The 23,218-nt window shown below is 31.3% G+C and overlaps 2 protein-coding genes across 7 annotated transcripts; one reads left to right on the forward strand and one right to left on the reverse strand.

Moving 5' to 3' along the window:
• Nucleotides 1-756: 756 nt before the first annotated feature.
• Nucleotides 757-10,910, reverse strand: LOC145949643 (vacuolar-sorting protein BRO1-like). 3 transcript variants are annotated; one of them, XM_083060239.1, is made up of 7 exons: nucleotides 10,731-10,910; nucleotides 9,875-9,943; nucleotides 3,628-3,768; nucleotides 3,158-3,206; nucleotides 2,753-2,821; nucleotides 1,780-1,883; nucleotides 757-1,595 (listed from the first exon to the last, which is right to left on the reverse strand). In XM_083060239.1, the coding sequence occupies exons 1-7, from the start codon at nucleotides 10,755-10,757 to the stop codon at nucleotides 1,071-1,073; spliced, it is 984 nt and encodes a 327-aa protein (XP_082916365.1). In that variant the 5' UTR covers nucleotides 10,758-10,910; the 3' UTR covers nucleotides 757-1,070. The 3 variants fall into 3 exon arrangements, with proteins under 3 accessions (XP_082916365.1, XP_082916362.1, XP_082916364.1); XM_083060236.1 differs by having other exon boundaries at nucleotides 10,498-10,892; XM_083060238.1 differs by lacking the exon at nucleotides 2,753-2,821 and having other exon boundaries at nucleotides 10,498-10,890.
• A 2,888-nt stretch (nucleotides 10,911-13,798) lies between these two features.
• On the forward strand, nucleotides 13,799-23,026 carry LOC145949644 (UPF0481 protein At3g47200-like). Of its 4 annotated transcripts, none has more exons than XM_083060242.1 (9): nucleotides 13,806-13,942; nucleotides 14,235-14,318; nucleotides 18,045-19,406; nucleotides 20,137-20,274; nucleotides 20,525-20,582; nucleotides 20,700-20,814; nucleotides 21,912-21,981; nucleotides 22,397-22,468; nucleotides 22,594-23,026. In XM_083060242.1, exons 3-9 carry the CDS (start codon nucleotides 18,108-18,110, stop codon nucleotides 22,708-22,710), a joined length of 1,869 nt encoding a protein of 622 aa, XP_082916368.1. In that variant the 5' UTR covers nucleotides 13,806-13,942; nucleotides 14,235-14,318; nucleotides 18,045-18,107; the 3' UTR covers nucleotides 22,711-23,026. The 4 variants fall into 4 exon arrangements, with proteins under 4 accessions (XP_082916366.1, XP_082916367.1, XP_082916368.1 ...); XM_083060243.1 differs by having other exon boundaries at nucleotides 18,049-19,406; XM_083060240.1 differs by lacking the exon at nucleotides 14,235-14,318 and having other exon boundaries at nucleotides 13,799-13,942.
• Nucleotides 23,027-23,218: the final 192 nt, after the last annotated feature.

Here is a 23,218-nt window from a genome sequence, read left to right on the forward strand (position 1 = left end):
TAAAAAAATTACACACAAAAAAAATTCAACAGTAGAATGAATTTTTTTGTCAATTGTATAAATAAGAACATATGAGATCTAAAAAGAGCGGGGATTCGAGTGATACCGAATTCCTCAACCAAAAATCCATATTCATAGAATAACATTCATTTCGCCTCTAGGTGGTTTAGTGAGGAATTGAGACTCCCAATATTTTGTTTCAACGATATCACGCCCTGGTTTTTCGTAACCTTATAGCGCATGAAATGTGTTCAGATTTTCGTGTGTGTGTTAGTATAATAAGGTCTTCATGTGTCCTGCAAATAACAATTTATAGGATCGGGATCGGGACCTATCAGATTGTGTGTTAATATAACTAGTAATCAACCCATGCTTGGTACGGGATCATAAACATCTGTGAGTAATATTCAGTCAAGTGGTTTACGACGTTATTGAATTTGTTGAAATATCGATCTGTTACAAAAACGTTATTGAATTTGATTCCTGAAATAGTTAACAAAAACAATACGAAGTGAAAGTGTTGTATAGTCCTCACCTACATTAACTTCAAACCTTAAAATAGTTTACAAGAACCATTTTCCTTCCTTGACTATATGCGTCAAGCCAAATTAATGCAACAAAAAATATAATTTGAACCCATCTTCATAAATGTCATTAACTTCAAATTAAGAGAATATCTTTCGTCAAAGTACCAGAATCTGAAAGAGTTTCACACGACCCATTCAAAGGAGAAATGAACATAGAAGGCAACGAAAATTCTGATAATAAATATGATACTATGGATCACGTGAGCTTTATATTTCCTCTAGTAGTGCTCTATATTTCCTTTTCAAATAGAGCTTTATAGGTGGGAGAATCCCCCTCGTAAAGTACGAGTCAAACAATCTATACATACAACGTTTTATAAGCTTAAATATGCACAATCCAATGATAATGCAAACCAACACAAGCCAAAAAGAAAAAACAGAATATTCATTCACGCTATACAAATGCTTTAAGATAAAGGGCTGAATCTCATTTATTGAAGAGAAAGAATATGATCTTTATCCTACAAGATGTATGGATGAACACTATTGCTGCTTATAATAGCCACTTTGGTGAGGCGGAGGGTATGGAGATGGAATGGTATAAGGAGGCCGGGGAACAGAACCAGGTTGCTGTGCTTGCGCGTTGTAGTACGGACCACGCCATCCAGGATATGCTGGTTGGCCATACTCATGGTTTGCCGGTGGTTGCTGATGAACCTGAGGTGGGTATGGAGCAGTTGATGCCGGTGGAATATGGTATGGAGGTGGAGGTGCATGATGTGCAGGACCACCATATGGGGAAGGGGGGTGATGGGGATAGGGAGGAACTGGTGGCTGCTCAACTGGCTGATAATATGGTGTTTGGGGACGAGGATCTGTTTGTGTAGTGGATCTTTGATTTTGGCTTCCCACTGAAGGGTAGTTGTTGTTAAAAGCACCTGTGTTTTTGTTATCCTGGAAACTCAGACCAGCCACTTGTCTCTGAACATCTTCAATCATTTCTCTGCACTGAATGTTCCTTGTCATCACAAAGTCCGTGCTCTGCTGCTTTACATTTGTGATTGCATCCTATTAAACAAAGAATATACATATTAGTATTGCTCGATAAATATTTATTTTAAACAAGACTGGCCAACCATATTTTTGAATAATATTGGGCACGATTTAAATTAGAATGATGATAAAATTTATTCAATTAATAGATCGGTACCTTCATAGTAAAATTAAAACCATATATTTGATAAGTTCTTACCTGCAGAGTAACAGAGAATTTTAAACCTTCATTAATGTTGTCCTTTATTTCTCGAAATTTTGATATGGCAGCTTCAATCTGCTTATAGACTTTTTCACGTAAAGCTGAAATAAATAAAAGAAATCATCAGAAGATCAACTATGATACAGGAAACGTGCAATCAAAATGTAGCATTATGTACAAAATAAATGTAAAAATCAAAAACTGAAATCTTATGGAATTTAATTGAACTGCACGGATAAGGTACGTAAAATGTTTTTAACATTGTTATCTAATGATTATTATTTATGATAAGTTTGTTTACTTTTATAAAAACTACTTTAAAAGTAATCCAAAGATGATTCCTGCTTAATTGACATCGTAAATTTTTTACATAGGAAGTGTATCACAATTAAACTCAATTTTATGCACGTTAATAAACATAATGCGAAAACAGACTTAACCTTGTGATTTGAAACAGACTTATCACAATTAATTTTTTACAATGACTGCAGCTAGCCTATAAATTAACATATTATATATAAGGAACTAGGGTACCTCTATTCAAAAATGAAAAATAAAAATAAAAAATGACTAGTAACTTATAGAATTACGTATTTGGAAACAAAATGTCACGTTAAGGTGAAAAAAAGAGAAGAAATGAAAGTGATTTAAATCCATAACATAAGGAATTCTTTAAGTCAATCCTATTAAAAAATTGGGATGAAAGAAAGGAAAAACAGAAGGTAAGGATTACATGGTGAGTATTTTCTCTTTTATTTTGTTTTTATGTTTTGCCTCTAATTTTTAACTTCTGTATTTGAATTAGATAGTTCTGGAATAAACACAAGGAATCCTAGCAAAAATTTTAGAGATCGACCAGCTAACTCTTCAATAATGAGCACGAAATTAGATGTAAGACTTGCCCAACTGAAAAAGGTTGAACAAAGATTTAATAACAACAAAATTTCAACTTCCAAGATCCAAAGGCTACCTGTTATTTTGCGACATAATGACAAGTTTGTGAAGTATTGTACACCAAAATTTAATTGAATGTAGCATTCTGTACAAAATGAATGTAAAAATAAAAAACTGAAATCTTATGGAATTTAATTGAACTGCACTGATAAGGTAAAATGTTTTTAACATTGTCATCTAATGATTATTATTTATGATAAGTTTGTTTACTCTTATAAAAACTACTTTAAAAGTAATCCAAAGATGATTCCTGCTTAAATGACATCGTAAATTTTTTACATAGAAAGTGTATCACAATTTAACTCAATTTTATGCACGTTAATAAACATAATGCGAAAACAGACTTAACCTTGTGATTTGAAAAAATGAAGGTAAAGTATAAAAACAAGTTTAATATAGAAAACAACAAAATGGGACCTACCTTTGTAATCTTCAAGATTGAAGATAACAAAGAACTCATCATTTTGAGCCTGTGAACAAAGGCAAACAATTATCAGAATCACATCATTAAAATTTCTCACTTGCTCCACCATCTATTGGACACAACCACCAACACTCTACAAAGGGTTGTCCCTCATACCCTTGTTTTTATAGAAAAACGGCATCATGACATAATCTGCCATTTTTGCCTTCACAGGCAAGGGTCCATCTGTCTTGAGAACATGAAATATTAAGAAAAAGTAGTTTGTATCTGCTGCTAAAGTAGTTACTTAGGAATTAGTTAGTGGTGGTAATACAGAATCTCAAGTATAGTCCCATACTCCCATGTGAATAGCCACTGCTTGGTAAAAGATGGTCCCAGAAAATGAGAAACGAATACAAGGGAATAATATTTGTTTCTTTACATGCATTAGCATTAATTCTTTTTAGTAGGGTGTAAAAGATAAATACCTGGATCTGCAGCAACAATTGCTCTTGCGCCTCAATATTTTGAGCTATTTCTTCACAAATATGGTCAAATTTTGCTATTTCCTTCTTGAAGAGATCATCATAAGAACCGGTGGATGTCATCAACTTTGGTAATATATCATCCTGAACATATATTTACAGCAGTATAAGCAAAGTAATAGAACCCAAATGAACAAACAAAATCCAAACGGCTAATTCATATAGCACAATAAGCTAACAGAAATGCAAGTTCAAAACAGAAAAATACTATAAAATTTTGTTGATCATTTTTAATAACAGCTCAGCACATTTTCACATCACATGTAGGGAATCTTTGTTGACTGAGTCAGAAGATTTTTAGTTTAAGAAATCTATTTTGAAATTTTATATTTATGTTTTTATGTGTTTCAGTTAATCTGTTTTCCCACAACTAGGAATATGCTGTTAGACGTGGGTTATTTGGCTATTTTCTAGGAATCCAGTTGTAGAGCTAAGTCTAAAAACTTGGCTGTTTTTCATTTGTGAATATGACGTGCTCTTAGAGATGTTTCTATCCTTTTGCACTCTATACAATTTGATCTGAGTTAACATCTGGTATCAGAGCCAAGTTCACTATAGCAAGAAGCAGCAGACTTCAATCATGGCTACGGATGGCAATTTTGTGCAACCTGCAATTCCAAAATTGAATGAGCATTATGATCATTGGGCAATGCTCATGGAGAACTTCTTAAGGTCAAAAGAATATTGGAATCTTATAGATCCAGGGATTTCCAAACATGCAGCAGAAGCTGAATTAACAGAGAACGAGAAGAAGACTGTGGAGGAGCTCAAGTTAAAAGATTTAAAAGTAAAAAATTATTTATTTCAAGCAATTGATCGAGCTGTGCTTGAAAGATCTTGAAGAAGGAGACATCGAAGGAGATTTGGGATTCTTTAAAACAAAAATACCAGGGCACTGCTAGAGTAAAGCGAGCATAACTTCAAGCCCTCCGACGTGAATGGGAGATTTTGCAGATGAAGAACGGAGAATCAGTTAATGACTATTTTGCTCGAACTCTCACAATTGCAAATAAGATGAGAATGTATGGTGAACGGGTGTCTGATCTTAATGTCATTGAGAAGATTCTCCGCTCAATGACCCCAAGGTACGATTATGTAGTGTGTTCCATTGAAGAATCTCATGATTTGGACACCATGACTGTAGATGAACTCTAAAGCAGCTTGTTAGTTCACGAGCAACGGCTAAATGGCCACAATGCGCAAGACGAGCAAGTGTTAAAGGTTGCGCAAGATGAGACAGGTGCTAGATGTGGACGTGGAAGAGGAGTTTTTCGAGGTGGAAATGTTCAAGGAAGAAGGCAGAGGAGGCAGATATGTGGACAAGACGATGATAGAATGCTATCACTGCCATGATTTTGGACATTTTCAATATGAATGCCCAAAGAAACCACAAGACAACAAAGCAAATTATGTTGAGGTCGATGAGGAAGCGGTGCTACTGATGGCACAACTCTCATCAGATGGAAAATCAAATCCACAAGACATGTGGTTTATTGACTCAGGTTGTAGTAACCACATGACAGGTAGAAAAGATTGGTTCTCCTCCTTTGATTTTTCTTTTTCTGATGAAGTGAAATTAGGGAATAATTATTCTCTAAAAGTGGCTGGGAAGGGTACTGTTAAACTTTTAATTAATGGAGTTGTGCATTTGGTTAGAGATGTATTTTATGTGCCTGAACTGAAAAATAATTTATTTAGTGTGGGGCAACTTCAAGAGAAAGGATTGACTGTTGAGATGAAGCAAAATAAGTGTAGAGTGTTTCAAGAAAAGGGGATTATTTTTGAAACTTCTATGACTACCAATCGTATGTTTGCTGTCTATGCTAAATCTGGAGTTTCTCAGCCTTGCTTTCAGGTTAGTTCAGTGCCACCTGCAGAAGTTTGGCACTCTCGGTATGGGCACTTGAGCTACAGCGGGCTGAAAAATTTATTGGAGTTTAATATGGTAAAAGGACTGCCCTCCTTAACGCCACCAACTCATCTATGTGAACATTGTCGCAAAGGAAAACATCAAAGAGACCCTTTTCCACGACAGAGTAATTGGCGCGCTTCTCAATTGCTGCAATTAATTCACTCTGACATTTGTGGTCCCATTAGTCCTACCTCTAATGGAAATAAAAGGTACATACTCACTTTTACTGATGATTTAAGCAGAAAAGTTTGGGTATATTTTCTTTTTGAGAAAAGTGAAACATTTGGTGTATTTAAGAAGTTTAAAGCACTAGTTGAAAAACAAGCTGGTGTTCCTATTCAAATGTTGAGAACTGACAGAGGGGGAGAGTACCTCTCCAAGGAGTTTGTTGAATTTTGCAATGAACAGGGAATTCAAAGACAACTCATAGTTTCATATACACCACAACAGAACGGTGTGGCGGAAAGGAAAAATCAAACTATTATCAAATATGGTTCGGAGTGTTTTGGGAGAAAAAGGAGTTCCAAAAGCTTTTTGGCCAGAAGCTGTAATGTGGGCAGTCCATGTTCTGAACAGAAGCCCCACTCTTGTTGTAAAAGACATCACACCCGAGGAGGCATGGAGCGGAATCAAGCCGTCTGTTTCTTACTTCAGGATCTTTGGCTGCATTGGATATGTTTACGTACATAACCAGCAAAGGAGCAAACTTGATGACAAAAGTACCAAATGTGTGTTGTTGGGTGTAAGCGAGGAATCTAAGGCCTACAAGCTTTATGATCCCGTCAAAAAGAAAATTTTGATTAGTAGAGATGTTAAATTTCAGGAGGATGCTGCTTGGGATTGGAGTGAAGCTAAAAACAGTAGTATACTTGATACAGGTGAGTTGAATCCTTTGGAAGAGCCTTCACAAGTAGCTAAGGAGAAAACTCAAGACAAATCTAATGATATAGCTGGACTTCCAGTGCAACAACAACAAACTCATCCTCAAATGTGCTTGATTATTCTGTTCCAGCAGCTTCAGAATCTCATGATCAAGGGAGGACTAGAAGACCACTAACATGGATGAGAGATTATGTCACAGGTGATGCTCTAACTGAGGAAGATGTATGAATTTTGCCATGTTTGCTGGTGTAGATCCAGTAACATACAATCAAGCGTCAAAAAGTCAGCATTGGAGGAATGCAATGGATGCTGAAATTCAAGCTATTTAAAGAAATGATACTTGGCAGCTGGTTGATCCACCATCAAATTGCAAAGTCATAGGTGTCAAGTGGATTTTCAAGACTAAATTGAAGGAAACAGGGGAGATTGACAAATTCAAGGCTAGACTTGTAGCAAAAGGCTACACTCAAGAGGAAGGCATAGATTACGGGGAGATTTTTGCACCGGTAGCTCATCTTGAAACTATCAGGACTGTTATTGCAATTGCAGCAACAAAAAGATGGAGTATTTATCAGCTTGATATTAAATCAGCCTTCCTGCATGGAGAAATCAATGAAGATGTCTATTTAGAACAACCACCGGGGTATGTATGTCAAGGACGTGAACATCAAGTATACAAGCTCAAAAAGGCTTTGTATGGACTTAAGCAGGCTCCGAGAGCCTGGTACAGTAAGTTGGAGTCTCATCTTGTAACTAACGGTTTTCTAAAATGTCCTCATGAGCACACTTTATTTTTGAAGAAGGAGGGAAGTGAAATTTTAATTGTGTGTTTTTATGTAGATGATCTTATATATACTGGTAGTGATGAGTTGATGTTTCAAGAGTTTAAGACTATAATGATGAATGAATTTGCAATGACTGATTTGGGCAAGATGAGATATTTTCTAGGCATTGAAGTTTTGTAGAGCTGTACTGGAATTTACATTGGGCAGAAAAAATACATTAAGGATATGTTGAACAGATTTGATATGTCTGATTGCAATTCAGTGAAGAATCCTATTGCTCCAGGTACTAGGTTGCTGAAAGAAGATAAAGGAACAGAGGTTGACAGTACTATATATAAACAACTTGTAGGAAGCCTTATGTATCTTACAGCTACAAGGCCGGATATTGCACATTCTGTTAGTTTGATTAGTCGTTTTATGGAGCATCCAAAGGAGAGTCACTTCATAGCAGCAAAGCGGATTTTGAGATATTTACAAGGCACTCAAAATCTGGGAATTTTCTACAAGGCTGGAATAAATGAAGAATTATTTGCTTACACTGATAGTGATTATGCAAGAGATCTTGAAGATAGGAAAAGCACATCTGGTTATACTTTCCTTTTGGCTGGTGGTGTGATTTCATGGGTTTCAAAGAAACAACCGGTGGTTAGCCTATCCACAACAGAAGCAGAATTTATAGCAGCTGCATTATGTGCTTGTCAATGTGTTTGGCTGAGAAGAATTTTGGAGCATCTTGATCACTATCAGGTTGGAGCTACTGTGATGTTTTGTGATAATGCTTCTACAATTAAATTATCCAAAAACCCAGTTTTGCATGGAAGAAGTAAACATATTGATGTTAGATTTCACTTCTTGAGAAATTTATGCAATGATGGTGTTATTGAGCTGAATTTCTGTAGTACCAAAAATCAGTTAGCAAATATTATGACGAAGCCTCTGAAGGTTGAAGATTTCTAGCGCCTACGAAGTGCTCTAGGCATGCTTGAAGATTCTGAAATAAACTGCTGCAAGGAGCATGCATTTTAAGGGAGGAATTGTTGACTGAGTCAGAAGATTTTTAGTTTAAGAAATCTATTTTGAAATTTTATATTTCTGTTTTTATGTGTTTCAGTTAATCTGTTTTCCCACAACTAGGAATATGCTGTTAGACGTGGGTTATTTGGCTATTTTCTAGGAATTCAGTTGTAGAGCTAAGTCTATAAACTTGGCTGTTTTTCATTTGTGAATATGACGTGCTCTTAGAGATGTTTCTATCCTTTTGCACTCTATACAATTTGATCTGAGTTAACAATCTTTAATTCAAATGATAGAACACTGATAACAAGGACAGAGGGGAATCCCACGTTTCTCATTAGATATAAAAACTATATTTGAATTACCCGGTATAAGAAGAAAGAAGGAATTTATTAACGTTGACTCCTGTATGCAGGAATAAAAATGTGGAAAGTAAATGCTAACCGGTGCCCTAAAATCAAAAGTGGAAAGCTTTTATTAGAAAGTGATACTAATGCATTCCCACCATGATCCCCAATGCACCCCAAGCGTGATTTATAACAAAAACTTTCTATTTATTATTTCCTTAACCAAGTCACTGCTTAACAAGATCCAAAGTGAAAATAGAGCCTTTTTACACAGGGCAGCTGTGATTCACAGATTCATGCCAAATTTGGTGCTGTATTTGATTATCAATATCATGCATATCTGATGCTGAGATGTGGCATAGTGGGGGAGGCACTGGGCAAGAGCAGGAGAGGGCAGAATAGAAGGGAGAATGCAAAGGACTTAAGGTGGAGTGGTCACAAGTGGAAAAATTTTATATATTTTTTTTTTTACATTTTTAAATATCAATTTTATTTGATATTTTAATACAATGGATGCCAGCATCTTAATTTACAAAAAAAAAATAAAATAATGTATCATATCATTTCAAATACTAGTATCTATTCCATGCAACATAGCTTCAGATGCATAAGCTTAAAAACTAAAATCATTAAAGCATTCAGTTCTCTGACATACAAAATGATTATACACTTTATTTCATATATTTTCCTTCTGCACTCAACACCTGAATATATTTTAATTTAGCTACACCATTGAATCCCATGTTGCCCGCAATATCATCACAAAAACAAAATCACTTGGACAAATAAAATAATGCTTCTTTCACAGAAAGAATTAAACTACACATAAATCTAGGTTTTAATAATCGTACAGGTACTAATGCTGTCGATATACATTGACAGTCATTTTTTTTTTTTTTACATTTTAATACCATTTGCAGCTTTAAATCAACCTTATAAGGTTATGCTTCATATGGTCGTCAATGAACAATATATTTCAACAAAAGCAAAAGCACAATCACAATTTATAAATAAACCCAACTATTGCATGCTTCAGAGTTTCAAATAAAGCTTACCATAATGAAAATAGTGACACACCCATCAATTGTAATGACTCTCATAAGCCTCAAGCACATGATTGAGCATAAATGGTGCATATAACTTGAAGGAAAGGCAGAAGGCATATTCCATATCTTTAGATAATAAGACAGGAAAACCTAGCTTCTACAGGAATAACTGAAAAACTAATTAAGTGAATCATACTAGCATACCTTTCTTTTCATCTCTTTAAGCATATCTTCTAGACCAGCCCTTTGAGCTCCTAGAGTTTCTAGTTGCCTCTGCATTAGTTAGCAAAAAATTTTAACATTAATCACAAACACAGCAAATCACAATATATAGGGAGTGAAGACGAAAGTTAGGATCGTTAAAAATGCTATAATTTCAAAAGGTATAAACTATGAAATGAAAGGATCATTTAACCAGCCATTGTAACACAACATCTGTCATAAAGTCCTGGAGAAATTTTCAAAGCGCAAGAGTGCATTGCTACACAGAATTTTAGAATTGCAAGCTCACATATCTAATTTACAGTATTAAATACACAAGCCTGCTCAAATTTGTCTTTTGCATAATATATTTATAAAACACCTGCGAATATTTGTTGATGCAAAAAAAATCTAATTCCAGGCATAACATGTTTCAAATGCTTGTGCTAAAATTATGATAATTGTTAACCACTAAGATAAATTTGACAACTTAATCAGATCTTCACCACACAGTTTTGAAATATTAATTCAAAATATTCCAAAATACAATTATCCTTGACCAGATCCGCATCTGGATAAATTAACACACTGCATATTATGAATAGTTGTGAATAGCAGGATTGTACCACAGAGCATCTCCCGGACACTGCAGAACTCAAGTGGCATCGTGGTTTTGAATAGCAGTGATCACAACCACAATAGCAGGAGAAATTGTGGAACGTGACAACTGACAAGGGTGGGTGCAAAACCCAAATTTGGAAATTTGGCAATTTTTCCACCCCATGCATTGAATCAGAGAATTCAAATGAAACCCAAATTTCCCACTCACTTATCTGCTTTCTCTCTAACTAACACCCACCCTTTTCAGGCAACAGTTTCCAGCCATCCCTGACCTCTGCAGCAGTTCATCTCTGTTCTATACTTCTGTTCTCTGTAGTTACAAGCCACCATTGACCTCTACGCTCTACAGCAAATTTTCAGCCATTGCTGTTCTTAATATCTAACTGTTTTCTTTTTCCTTCTATTTTGTTCTCTACTCTGTGCCCTTATGATTTTTTATTATAAATAATGAATATCTTTAATTTTGGGGGGAAAAAAAATATATTTGAGCATGTATATATGTATAGTGAATAAATTATTTAACTTTATCTAAAATTTCACGATGGTGATCATCCCATTATCCACTATCATATTATAGCAATTTCAGATCAGCCACTATCCAAAATTGATAACTAGGCTTAAAACAATACACAAAAGCTATATAAATTTGAACTAAAGAAATGGTTTAAGATTTTAAGATTTTAATTATTTTAGGATTTGTTTTATTATTTTTAGAATAAAATTATATTAATATTTAATTTTGTATCACAAATTTTTTTTATAAATAAAAATCTCATAAATAAAATTTGATTATATTCCTCTGATAAAAATTATATATCTTTATAAAATATAAATACCGTAAAATAATTCTATAAATATAATATATATATATATATATATATATATATATTCGCTTTATATATACTACTGGGTAAAAGAAACTCTTTCCTTGAATACATATACATTAGTGAAGGTAATAAGTAATTATGAAAATATTTAAATAAAAAATTTACATATTAAGAGACTTTTTCTTTACTTTCATTAATCATTATTTTGAAACTTTTTAAAGGGTTACAAGTGTAAAAAAAATAATAGTAATGTATACACGAAAAGAAATAATCATCTTTATATATAACTAGCAAGTAAAAGACATTCCATGCTTTTCTTTGAATACTTATGTTAGTAAAAAATAGTGAGCAATTATTAAGAGATTAAAAAGGAATCTTATATTAAAAGACTTTTTTTTACTATTATTAATTAAAAAAATGAAGGGTGGGATGTAAAAATTAAAAAATTCATGAATTAATTTTGAATGAGAAAACTATTTAGAGAATAAAATCGCATATTGACCGTAATAAAAAAAATCTACAATAGATTTAATTCTTTAAGTCAATCGTATTAAAAAAATTGGGATGAAAGAAAGGAAAACATCGACCAGCTAACTTTTCAATAATGAGCACGAAATTAGATGTAAGGCTTGCTCAACTGAAAAAAGCTGAACAAAGATTTGATAAGAACAGAATTTCAACTCCCAAGATCCAAAGGCTACCTGTTATTTTGCGACATAATGACAGGTTTGTGAAGTATTGCACACCAAAGATGATATTATTTGGTCCCATCTATCATGGTAGTGAAATTCTAAAGCATGGAGAGCATTATAAACTTCTATGGACATCAAAATTTGTGGCAAAATACAATAAAAATCAAGATTCTGATGAAACAAGTCAAATTTTGTTTATAACAATAGAAAATAACATGAAAGAATTGAAAAAGGAGTTTGATGATGATGTAATATTGGAAGGAAAGTATGATGACAATTACCTTGCTTGGTATTGTTTGTGGATGGATGTTCTTTGCTTCATTTCATGGAAAATGTTGATGACGAGTGTCCAGAAGCACTAAACCTCAAGTTTGACCAACTAATGTACATTTGGAGAGATACACTTTTGTTGGAGAACCAACTTCCAAGGAGATTACTTGAGATGCTAAGCAAAAAGGAAGGACCCAAATTGGAATATTTATTTCCAATCATCTTGACTTTGGTAAATACAAACGAAATGGAACAATAAATATCTTTGTCCAAAATCCTAAACCACTTCATATACTCGATTATCATTGTTCAACTTGCATGTTACCCCTCAAGTCGATCACCATTGGCACATACGATCAAGTGGAGATAAATACAGTTCCAAACCAACAAGAAGAACAAGATAATATTCAAATAGATCCGGATGCTTGGCTTACTTACAAGAACGTTCGAGATCTAAAAAGAGCAGGAATTCGAGTGATACCAAATCCCTCATCCGAAAATTCATTTTTATGGAATGACATTAATTTCACCTCTAAGTGGTTTAGTGGGGAATTGAGACTCCCATTATCTTATTACAACGAAGTCACGACCTATTTATTTGGAAACATTATGCGTATGAGATGTGTACAGATGTTCGTTGTGAATATGAATTTTGCTCATACATTTCCTTCATGGATTCATTGATTGACAATGCTGAAGATGTGAAGGAGCTCAGATTGAGTGGTGTAGTTCAAAACCTGCTCGGAAGTGACCAAGACTTGGCCAATCTCTTCAATGAATTGGGTGAGGATTTGCCAACTAAAATGTATTCTGGCTTCAACAGAACTGATTCATTGGCCTTCACCAAGAAATATATTTTGGTTAAGCAGAAAATTGAAAAGCATTACACAACTAAATGGAGGACATGGTTGGCTGAAGCTTACAATACTTATTTCAATACCCCGTGGGCTATAATAGCCTTTTTGGCTGCATCACTAGTATTAATTCTCACTTTTATCCAAACTTTGTTCACCATACATTCGTAATGCAGGAGTAGTCTCAAGTATGCTAGTATATATAACCAGCTCTTCATGTTCCCTGCAAATAATAATCTATATAGGATTGGAACCTATCATATTTGTGTGTTAATATAATTAGTTAATATAATCCCTTTCTTCCTTGGTTACAAATGATTTGTTACTTTTAATTTGAGACAAATTTCATTCCTTCCTAAATTCCTTGGTTAAATATTTGCTTCGAAGCTATCCTCATACTTGAAAACAAAGAGTCACTAACTGATAGCAACCCAATCCGTATAGTGCCACCCCAGCTCAAGAGAAACACAAGGAAGCCTAATTATCTAAATGACTTTGAGTGAATCATATTTAGAGATACTTGGCTGCCCTCTTAGGTGTCATTGAGAGTGACGTCCACTATCACTACTTTTGCTTTTTGGCTATTCCATTTTCCGTTGCCGACATTTGCGGAGAGCCAATAATTCACAATTGTAATCCCTATAAATACTATTACAAATAATAAGAAGAGCAGATTTCAGATCATAATTCTTTTCTTAGTAGTAAAATAGCATCCTAGTTCTATCACTAACTTCCATATATATATATATATATATCAAGATAGCTAGGGATATCAAGTACGGTACAAAGCAGACGCAATAGTTCTTTGTAAGTTTAATATTTTTTATTTATTTGCTCATGCTTGTCATTTTCAATATCTATTTGAATGATGAAATGGACCAAAATCATAATTTTACTTCACTAGTTTTTTTTTTTCGTCTGTCTCTCCGATGAACATGTATCATCCAACAAGAAGATTTTAATAAACAAGAGAGATTATTAGATTTTATAGATATATATATATGTATATATATATATATATATATATATATATATATATATATATATATCTTATATACTTGTTTACTTTTTTCTTTTGGTGTATGTCGATCATTTTCAGAAGTTCGGGATCTAATTAAGAAAATACAAACGGTGGAGTTTCCATGACTTCAAACTCTCACTAAATTGAGAACAATTTATGGTGGTGAGTTTAATTTTCTATAGGGTAAAAGTTGGGTTTAATTTCCCTATAAAAGAAATTAAAATTCGCATTTGGTTTTTAATTTTTTTTTTATTAAATTAGTTTCTCTAAAAAAAATTATAGTTCCATCAATAATGATGTTCTGCATGATAAATAAAAATAAATGTGACAAATATAAAACATTTTTAGTCTTTCTAAAAAAATTTAAATTCCTTTTTGGTCATCTATTTCTTTTTAAATTAAATTAGTCCCTGTAAATGTAAAAATAGAACAAAATAAATCTGGTCATTAAGAGGTTCTGTTTTTATTTTATTTAACATTTTTTCTAAAAGATTGGATAACATATATAATTAGATCATTTTAATACTCTGTCAAAAATAACATTTTCACCAACCAAAAATATGTTCTATTAGTAAACATAACTAAAATTAATAGCTCCATTAGTAAATGGTTTTCACTATAATTATAACACACAAATACAACTATTACAATAATAAATAAAATTATCTGCTTATATCTATTGTTGGACCTCAACAAGATGGAAGTAATATTTTTCAAGAATTAGAGTCAATTTGTTCTAATTTTATATTGACTAATTTAATATAACAAAAAATTAGAGGACTAAAATGAATTTGAAATTTTTTAGTAAATTAAAAGAAAACTTTTCGTTTGTTTTGATTTTTTTTTCTTCCATATAAGACACAATTACTAACAAAGTTAAAAAATATATCAAACTTAATATATTATAATTTTAGAGGGAGTAATTTAATATAAAATATTTTGGAGGATAAAAACAAATTTTAAAATTTTTTAGAGGTTACCATTTTACTTTTAGTAGGGATCTTGCCATTAGTATTTTATGTTCTACCTATGTTATGTATGATTTATATAATTTCATACATGAATTAAAAAAAACTAAGTTTAGGTTATTAAATTATAATTAAACATATGAGTATTTTTTAATTCCCATGAAGATGATAAATTTTAATTTTAATCTTTCAATTACTTTTATTTTGGTTCATATGAATTTTAAAACATATTAAAACAATCCTATAATGAATGTGATGTATCTCAATATGTCATATAACATGGCAAAATATATAAATTGTTAATAAGTTGCATCACTAAAAAATGATAGAGGTTATTTAAAAATTAATGATTTTTTAGTCTTTATAAAATTAATAAGTCTTGATTTTAGTTCTTATAATTTATTTTTAAAATTTTAAATTATTATTTAATCTTAATTATTGTGTAATCATTGTTAATTACTTGTTTGTTTTTTTTTATTGTAAATACTACTTATTTGTTCATTAAAAGGTTAAGTGATCATATCAAGTACTACCCACAACTATTAATGATACCATGTTAGTGAGTGATTACATTTTTAAAAAAATTATAGATCATTAAAATAAAAATTATTTATATACCTTAAAATCATTCATTGAGACTAAAAATAATTATGTTAGATTTTAGATAGATAAAAATTTAAAAAAAAATTACAGAGAGACTAAAACCAAAATTTACTTATTTTATAAAGATAACAATATATTTTTATAAGGATTGCAAATAATATTTACAAATTTTAGAAAAATATAAACAATTAAAAGTTTTTACAAAAACCAAAATTAAAACTCAATCATTATATAACTACTTAAAAATATATTTAAATAAGGAAAAAAAAAAAGCAACAACACAACTCTTCATTTTTTTTTTAATTTCTCACATTTAAAAACGCCACTCAACTTTTTTTTTTTCTCTTCTCAACTATAAAATATTTTAAACACGGGTGCTATTTATTCATGTCATGGTTTGTAATTGTATATTGCTTTATAATTTAGAATTGAAAATTACAAAAAAAAAAAGCAGAAGAAGAAAGAAATCGTATAAGCTTATAAATAAAATTGTATATAAGAAATTTGATAACCTTTTATTGATGCATCTTTATTTTTATTTTTTTGGCTTGAATAAAATTTAATTTCTTGCAAATATTATTTCATCTTATTTTAATTTCTCTAAAATAATTAGTCATTTTAAGATCTTTGACGTTTCTTTCTGTTGCTTTCTAATCCTTATTAATAATTCTGGTTAGTTTTGTGCTAAAATGAGAATCAAAATTGCCACACAAAAATTGAGACAAAATATAAAATATCAATTAAGATAATAACGGTAATAAATAATATTTTAGATTGAAATAATTAAATTAATTTTACCTGTATAATCTAATTCATGAATTTATTATTCTATAAAATAATATAATTATATATAATTTAATTTTGTAATTAATTTTTAATTTTAATATATTACAAATAACGATATTTATTACATTTAATTTATTCCTTTTTTCATAATTTAATTTTTATCGTATTTAATTTTATTCTTACATTTAATTTTTTTAATTTTTTAATATTTTAGTTTACAAAAATATATTATAATTTACTTATAATGTATTTTAATACCTAAATTTTAATGATACTTTAAATATCAATTTATTAATTTTAATTAACTGTAATATAATTATTTGTTTTTATGTGTAACAAGTAGTAATTTTGTCATAAAAGTAATATATTGAAAAAAAATTAAAAGCGTTTCATTAAATTATATTTTTAAAATATAATGTTATAAATAAATTGGTATATTGAATTTAAGAATAATATTAAAAAATATATTTTTCATAACATAATAAAAATAAAATAAAGTATAAAATTACATGTAATTTTCTTACTTATATTAAACAATAAATATATTACTTAATTAAATTATGCACAAAAATAATTTAGTTATCTTAATTTAAAATATTATCTGTTATCTAAATTAATATTCTATATATATATTTATTTATTTTAGCAATAAATTAATTAGATCTAATAATACAGAGTACAGACTAAAAGATATCACTAAGAAAATCGTAAGAATCTAAAATTAACAAAAAATTTACAGAGAATAAAAAAAGACAGATTGATATTGATCATAGAGATGAAAACATATTTAAGCTTAAATTTTTTACTTATTATTTTATCCGTCATTATGATTTATGATTAATTTGCTACTTTAATATTTTCTTTTTCATGTATTGATGTATATTTTACTTTTTTTTCTTTTGCATTTTTTATCCCTCATTCTCTGGAATTATTAGTTCGAATTTGGTTGAGTTCCCCTATCACTTTCTTTTAGATACGACCATCATTTTTTTTAATGTTGAATCGAATAATAAGAAGTATAATACGATGAATTTGAGATAGAAAATTATTAAAATGGTTCAAAATGGAGAAAATAAAATAATGATATTTAAAGATTTTGTGAGGTGAAAGATTGAAGTTTTAAACAAGGAAAAATATAAGTCTAATTTTTATTTTTAGATGAAATGTGTGATGTTTTGATTAGTGAGTTTTAAGTAGAAAATGATTCAATATAGGTTCAATTTATAGAGATTTTCAACAACAACCAAAAAATGATATAAAGATTTTGGGATTAAAAAAATTGAAGGGAGGATTGTAAAAATTGAGAAATTCATGAATTAATTTTGAAAGAAAAAATATCAAGACAATAAAATTACATAGTGACCGTAGTAAAAAACAATCAATAGTAGAATTTATTCTTAGTGATTCATATATAAAAAAAAAATTGGGAATAAAGAAAGGAAAAAGAGAAGGTAAGACTAATGGTGAGTGTTTTCCCTTTTATTTGATTTTTATGTTGTGCCCTAATTTATAACATTTGTATTTGTATTAGATAGTTCTGGAATAAACACAAGGAATCTTAGCAAAAGTTTTGGAGACCAGCCAACTCTCAATAATGAGCAGGAAATTACATGAGAAGCTTGCCCAACTAAAACATGCTGAACAAAGATTTGATAAGAACAAAATTTCAACTCCCAAGATCCAAAGGGTACCTCTTATGTTGCGACGTAATGACAGGTTTATGAAGTATTGTACACCAAAAATGATATCATTTGGTCCCATCCATCATGGTAGTGAAATTCTAAAGGAAGGAGAGCATTATAAACTTCTGTGGACATCAAAGTTTGTTACAAAATACAATGAAAATCAAGATTCTGATGGAGTGACACAAGTTTTGCATAAAAGAATAGAAGATAACATGGAAGAATTGAAGAAAGAGTTTGCTGATGAAGTAATATTGGAAGCAGGAAAGTATGATGGTAATGACCTTGCTTGGATGCTGTTTGTGGATGGATGTTCTTTGCTTCATTTCATGGAAAATATTGATATCCAGTGTCCAGAAGCACTAAACCTTATGCTTCACCAACTATTGCAAATTTGGAGAGATACAATTTTGTTGGAAAACCAACTTCCAAGGAGATTACTTGAGATGCTAAGCAAAAAGGAAGGTCCCAAGTTGGAATTTTTATTTTCGAATCATTCTGATTGGGGTGAATCCAAACGTTGTGGCACAATAGATGTCATTGTCCAAAATCCTAAACCAATTCATATACTCGATTATATTCGCTCATTTTACCTAAACCAGCAAGATGATGGTGATGAAGACAACAATTTTCAAATAGACCCAAATGGTCGCAATTGGTTTACTTATAAGAACGTACGAGATCTAAAAAGAGCAGGGATTCGGATGATACCAAATTTGTCAGCAGGAAATCCATATGCATGGAATGACATTCATTTCAAATCTAAGTGGTTTAGTGGGGAATTGAGACTTCCAATATTTAATTTCAATGATAACACGCTCTATTTTTTTCGAAACCTCATAGCGTATGAGATGTGTCCAGATGCTCGTAGCAAATATGAATTTTGCTCGTTCATTTCATTCATGGATTCATTGATTGACAATGCTGAAGATGTGAAGGAGCTGAGATTAAGTGGTGTATTTTCAAACTTGCTCGGAAGCGACGAAGACTTGGCCAATCTCTTCAATGAATTGGGTGATGATCTGCCAACTAATAATTTTTCTGCCTGGTGCCTCAGTAATGCTGTGGCCTTGAGCGAGAAATATATTGCTGTTAAGCAGCAAATTGAAAAGCATTACACAACTAAGTGGAAGACATGGTTGGCTGAAGCTTACAATACTCATTTCAGTACCCCGTGGACTATAATTGCCTTTTTTGCTGCATTACTAATTGTAATTCTTACTTTTATCCAAACCTTTTTCACCATTGATTCCAGATGATTCATGATGCATCTCATGTATTTGTTGGTATAATAAGTTGTTCATGTGCCCTGCAAATAATCAATGATTGAAAATGCAGGAGCAAGAGTTGTCTCATACCCGTGTGTGTTTGTTATGTATGTAGTATAGTAAGCTCCATGTGTGACCCGCAAGTAATAACATTTTAGTTTGGAGTGTGCTGTAATTTTTTAGAAAAATAATGCGTTTACATGTCCTTTATGATGAATTGTTGATTGATCCATATAATTTTGTTCTCGTCATCTGTAGATACTATATGCATTGGAAAAAGTGGACTCTGTAAATTTCAGACGATAGGTTTAAGACAATAAACAACGACTATGTAAATTTGGTCAACTAAAAAATGGTTACAGATATACTATATTTTTATTACATTATACATTTAATATATTAAACCATAAATTAAAAAATAACATGTTTTATTATATTAAAGAAATAATAATAATAATAATAATAATAATAACAAATCTAAAATAGATATATTAAATTTTTATTTAATTTATTTTTTGCTGTCATATTTATCAGTTCTCACCTTCCTTAATAGAAAAGGAATAATATTTAAACCTCTAAGTCATATGATAGAAATAGTGGCTGCTACACTTAATATGCATAAATAGTGTATTGAGTGATGTTTTTTCTTGTTTGTCTAAATAATTTGTTACAGGTTAACAAATATCTAGAAAACTACCAGATGGCCCTTAGTGGATTTGAGGCTGCTGCTTTAAAGGATCCAGGTCTCAATGCTGCAGAGGAGGTTCAGAAGATAGTCAATTTACTTGACAAGGTGGACAATCTTTTGAAGGTAATGAAATGAAAATTTCCTTTGGCTATGTAGTAGTAGTTTAAGCTAGTAATTTGCTGAAGGTCATTCATAGGTTTTTTCTATGGCTTGATATTCTTGCATGGAGGATTCTTTTCATGATAGAAGCTGGTAACTTCAAGAAACATTAAAGTCTATTCTACCCTCTCCCCCAAGTACCAGCAAATTTTTTTAAAGGGTTGTAATCAACATTTTAGAGGATGCTGGTTTATGTACAGTTTATTATGTACAGGGACATGTAAGAGCTAGGCGAATGGCGTCTTTGGCATCATCATTGGTTTCTGTTGATTGTAAGCACTTTCCCGAGCTATAGGCATCAATTCATGCTCTATTTTGAATTCTACCGAGTTAGATCTTTATTTTTTTCTTATATACTGACATGATTCATGCCTACCTTTTGGTGCAAGTGAAATCGTCATACAGAAGAGTTACCATAGACCATCTGCCAGAGGGTCCGAATAGAACTCTTGCAGTAGAGGGGAAAGTGTTTTTCTTTGTTAGGAGTGAGAGTGTTGCTCCACTGTAAGTCCTCTACTACTGAAAACATTTAGCTATATATAATATTTTCCACAAACAGATTCATTTGCATTGGTAATCCTCATTTTAGAGTTATGAAATTTGATTAGAAGCAGTGGAAAGAGTTTATTATGAACTAAAGAAATATTTTATTGAATGAGCAGAAAATAGGAGAAAGAAAAGAGCAAATGATTTGCTTTTTAAACCGTAAATGTCAAATATCACTTGTTTATGGATCAAATGTCTTTTTTTTTCTTTATTCTTGTTTGCCGTTTACTTTCTGTGTGCATTTAGTTGGGAGGAGGGAGAGTAGGGGTGGTTTGGAAAGGGAGTTTTTCAATTTTCAGTGGTGGGCAAAAGGGTGCCAGGAATATTGTTTCATGAAACGACAATGAAAAATAAATTTCTATAAAAATGATACATATTAATCAAAATAAATTAAAATGCAAACTTGTATTTATAGTTTGTGCTTCATCTAATGCAATAAAATAGAGAAACTATAGTTTTTAAATTACTTTTTTCCTCTTTTGAATAGTTCTGTTCCTTTAACTTCACCAAAGAATGTTTATAATAAAATGTTAAAATTTTAATTGACAGTGGCATTTCAGTCCCTATTAGATATTTTAGAGTAAAAAAAGCATCTAAATAGACACTGGACATGAAAAGAGAGGTAAGTAGAGAAGCACCTATTGAACAACGAAACAGAGTTAACCATGGAAGTGTTATGGTGGCAGGTATTATTTTGAAAAACATTTGTAAGTATAAGGATTGATTTTAAAAGAGAAAATAGTGTAGGGTCTTAATCGAAAATTAATTGAAATTATGGGACCAAAATTTTAGTTTGACTAAAATAAATCTTTTCCTTTTTCTTCTTGTAGTTATTTGTTTAAATTTATTTTCCCTAATAATATTGCATTAGTAATATTTATTTGGTCTCGTGATTTAAAAAGAATATAAAATTTCACTGTTGAAGATGTGATGTATACATTGTAGTCTGGAGTGTGCTGTATTTTTCAGAAAAGAATGGTTTTCCATGCCATTCATGTTAATGTCTTGAGAATTGTTGATCGGAGCTAGATAATCTTGTCCTTGTCTTTATGCAGATACTATTTGCTTTGTGATTCAAATCAATCTTGCTTTGTTCTCTCAGTTCATGGTGTACGTACTGATTTGGTAAGAACTGCTAAAATTTTATGTCATCTTCTATTGTATTTTCCCGATGTGGAAATACATTTCTCTATCTTGCATAAATATCAAGGGTGGCGAACTAGTTGAACGTTTCCTTCTTTCTCAACTCATTAAATGTCATCTTTACATAAAAATTGGCCTATGCTTAAGCATATGGACTTTTGTGCCATTAAGGGATAAAAGAAATGACTAAATGTGATCATTTGCAATAGAATCTGCAGCTTTTCTAGTGCTGATATAGATCTCTTCCAATTATATTAATAACTTCTTTCTTCTCGCTTCTCCATTTGAGTGAGTACCTATTTACTGAAAAAGAGTTTGGTCTAGTTGATTATTTTATTCTTTCCTACTGCTATGGTTCATCAATTGAATAGTTAATTGTCGAGCCTTTATCATCCAGATTAAAGAAGGAGATCAGCTAATACTGCTTGACCCTTACTTTCGTGATGTTGATTTGTCCTGGAATGAGAAGGTACGCTGTCTTTAAAGATATTCTTGATTTAATGCGGTGATTTGCCAATTCCTTAATGTCTTAGCAATAGAACTGGTCATTCTGATTAAGGGTTTACCTTGTGTTTTTTATACATTTAAAAATAGCATTACCAGTTCAAATCTATACGCCTGGATTTCTATGAACAAGTGCTTGTAAATGGAAAAGCTTTGACTCCTCAACAAGCTGTTTGTACGTCAATATATGCACAACATAAACCCTGAAATGAAATGGCCACCGCTGAATTAGATATGAGCTCTACTTGTCGTCTGGCTGTTGGTATTGGTTGTTGTATTCTACATTTAGTAAATAGATTAGTTGATACATGATGTACACAGGTGAATTTCTTGCACAAGTCATGGGTCGCAATCTGAAAATAGAAAAAGTTTAGAGGAAAGTTATACATTTGGTTTTCTTTTTATTCCATCAAGTTTTGCATTTGTTGATGTGATTGTTTGAAGGTTCTCCTGTTACCTTTTCCATGCTTATGTACAAATCTTGTTTGTTCTTGTACCAAAGAAATTTAGTTTATTTAATCGAGTATCGTGTGAGTTATTTTACGGGATTTAATGTTGATGGATAAAAAAAAAAAAACACCCTAGTCTTACTCGTACTTCAATTTTTTAAATTCCTTTATTTTCGTGGAGAAAAATAAATGGGCATAAAAAAAAATAGTTTTCAAGGGTTGGAAACTTTTGAAGTTTACTCAATATGCGAACAATCTTGTGTGCG

Source organism: Cajanus cajan, chromosome 7 (genome assembly GCF_000230855.2).
Source record: "Cajanus cajan strain Asha chromosome 7, NIPB_CcT2T_4, whole genome shotgun sequence".
NCBI classification, from domain to species: Eukaryota; Viridiplantae; Streptophyta; class Magnoliopsida; order Fabales; family Fabaceae; genus Cajanus; species Cajanus cajan.

Coding starts and splice junctions, on each gene's coding strand:
- LOC145949644 (XM_083060240.1), top strand. CDS start 18,108: ATGAGCAGGAAATTACATGAGAAGCTTGCCCAACTAAAACATGCTGAA. Junction 20,275..20,524: donor AGGTGGACAATCTTTTGAAG/GTAATGAAATGA, acceptor TATTATGTACAG/GGACATGTAAGAGCTAGGCG. Junction 20,815..21,911: donor AGTGAGAGTGTTGCTCCACT/GTAAGTCCTCTA, acceptor GTCTTTATGCAG/ATACTATTTGCTTTGTGATT.
- LOC145949643 (XM_083060236.1), bottom strand. CDS start 10,659: ATGCATGGGGTGGAAAAATTGCCAAATTTCCAAATTTGGGTTTTGCAC. Junction 3,769..9,874: donor TTAAAGAGATGAAAAGAAAG/GTATGCTAGTAT, acceptor ATATATGTTCAG/GATGATATATTACCAAAGTT. Junction 1,884..2,752: donor ATTATGTCGCAAAATAACAG/GTAGCCTTTGGA, acceptor TATTTATTTCAG/CTTTACGTGAAAAAGTCTAT.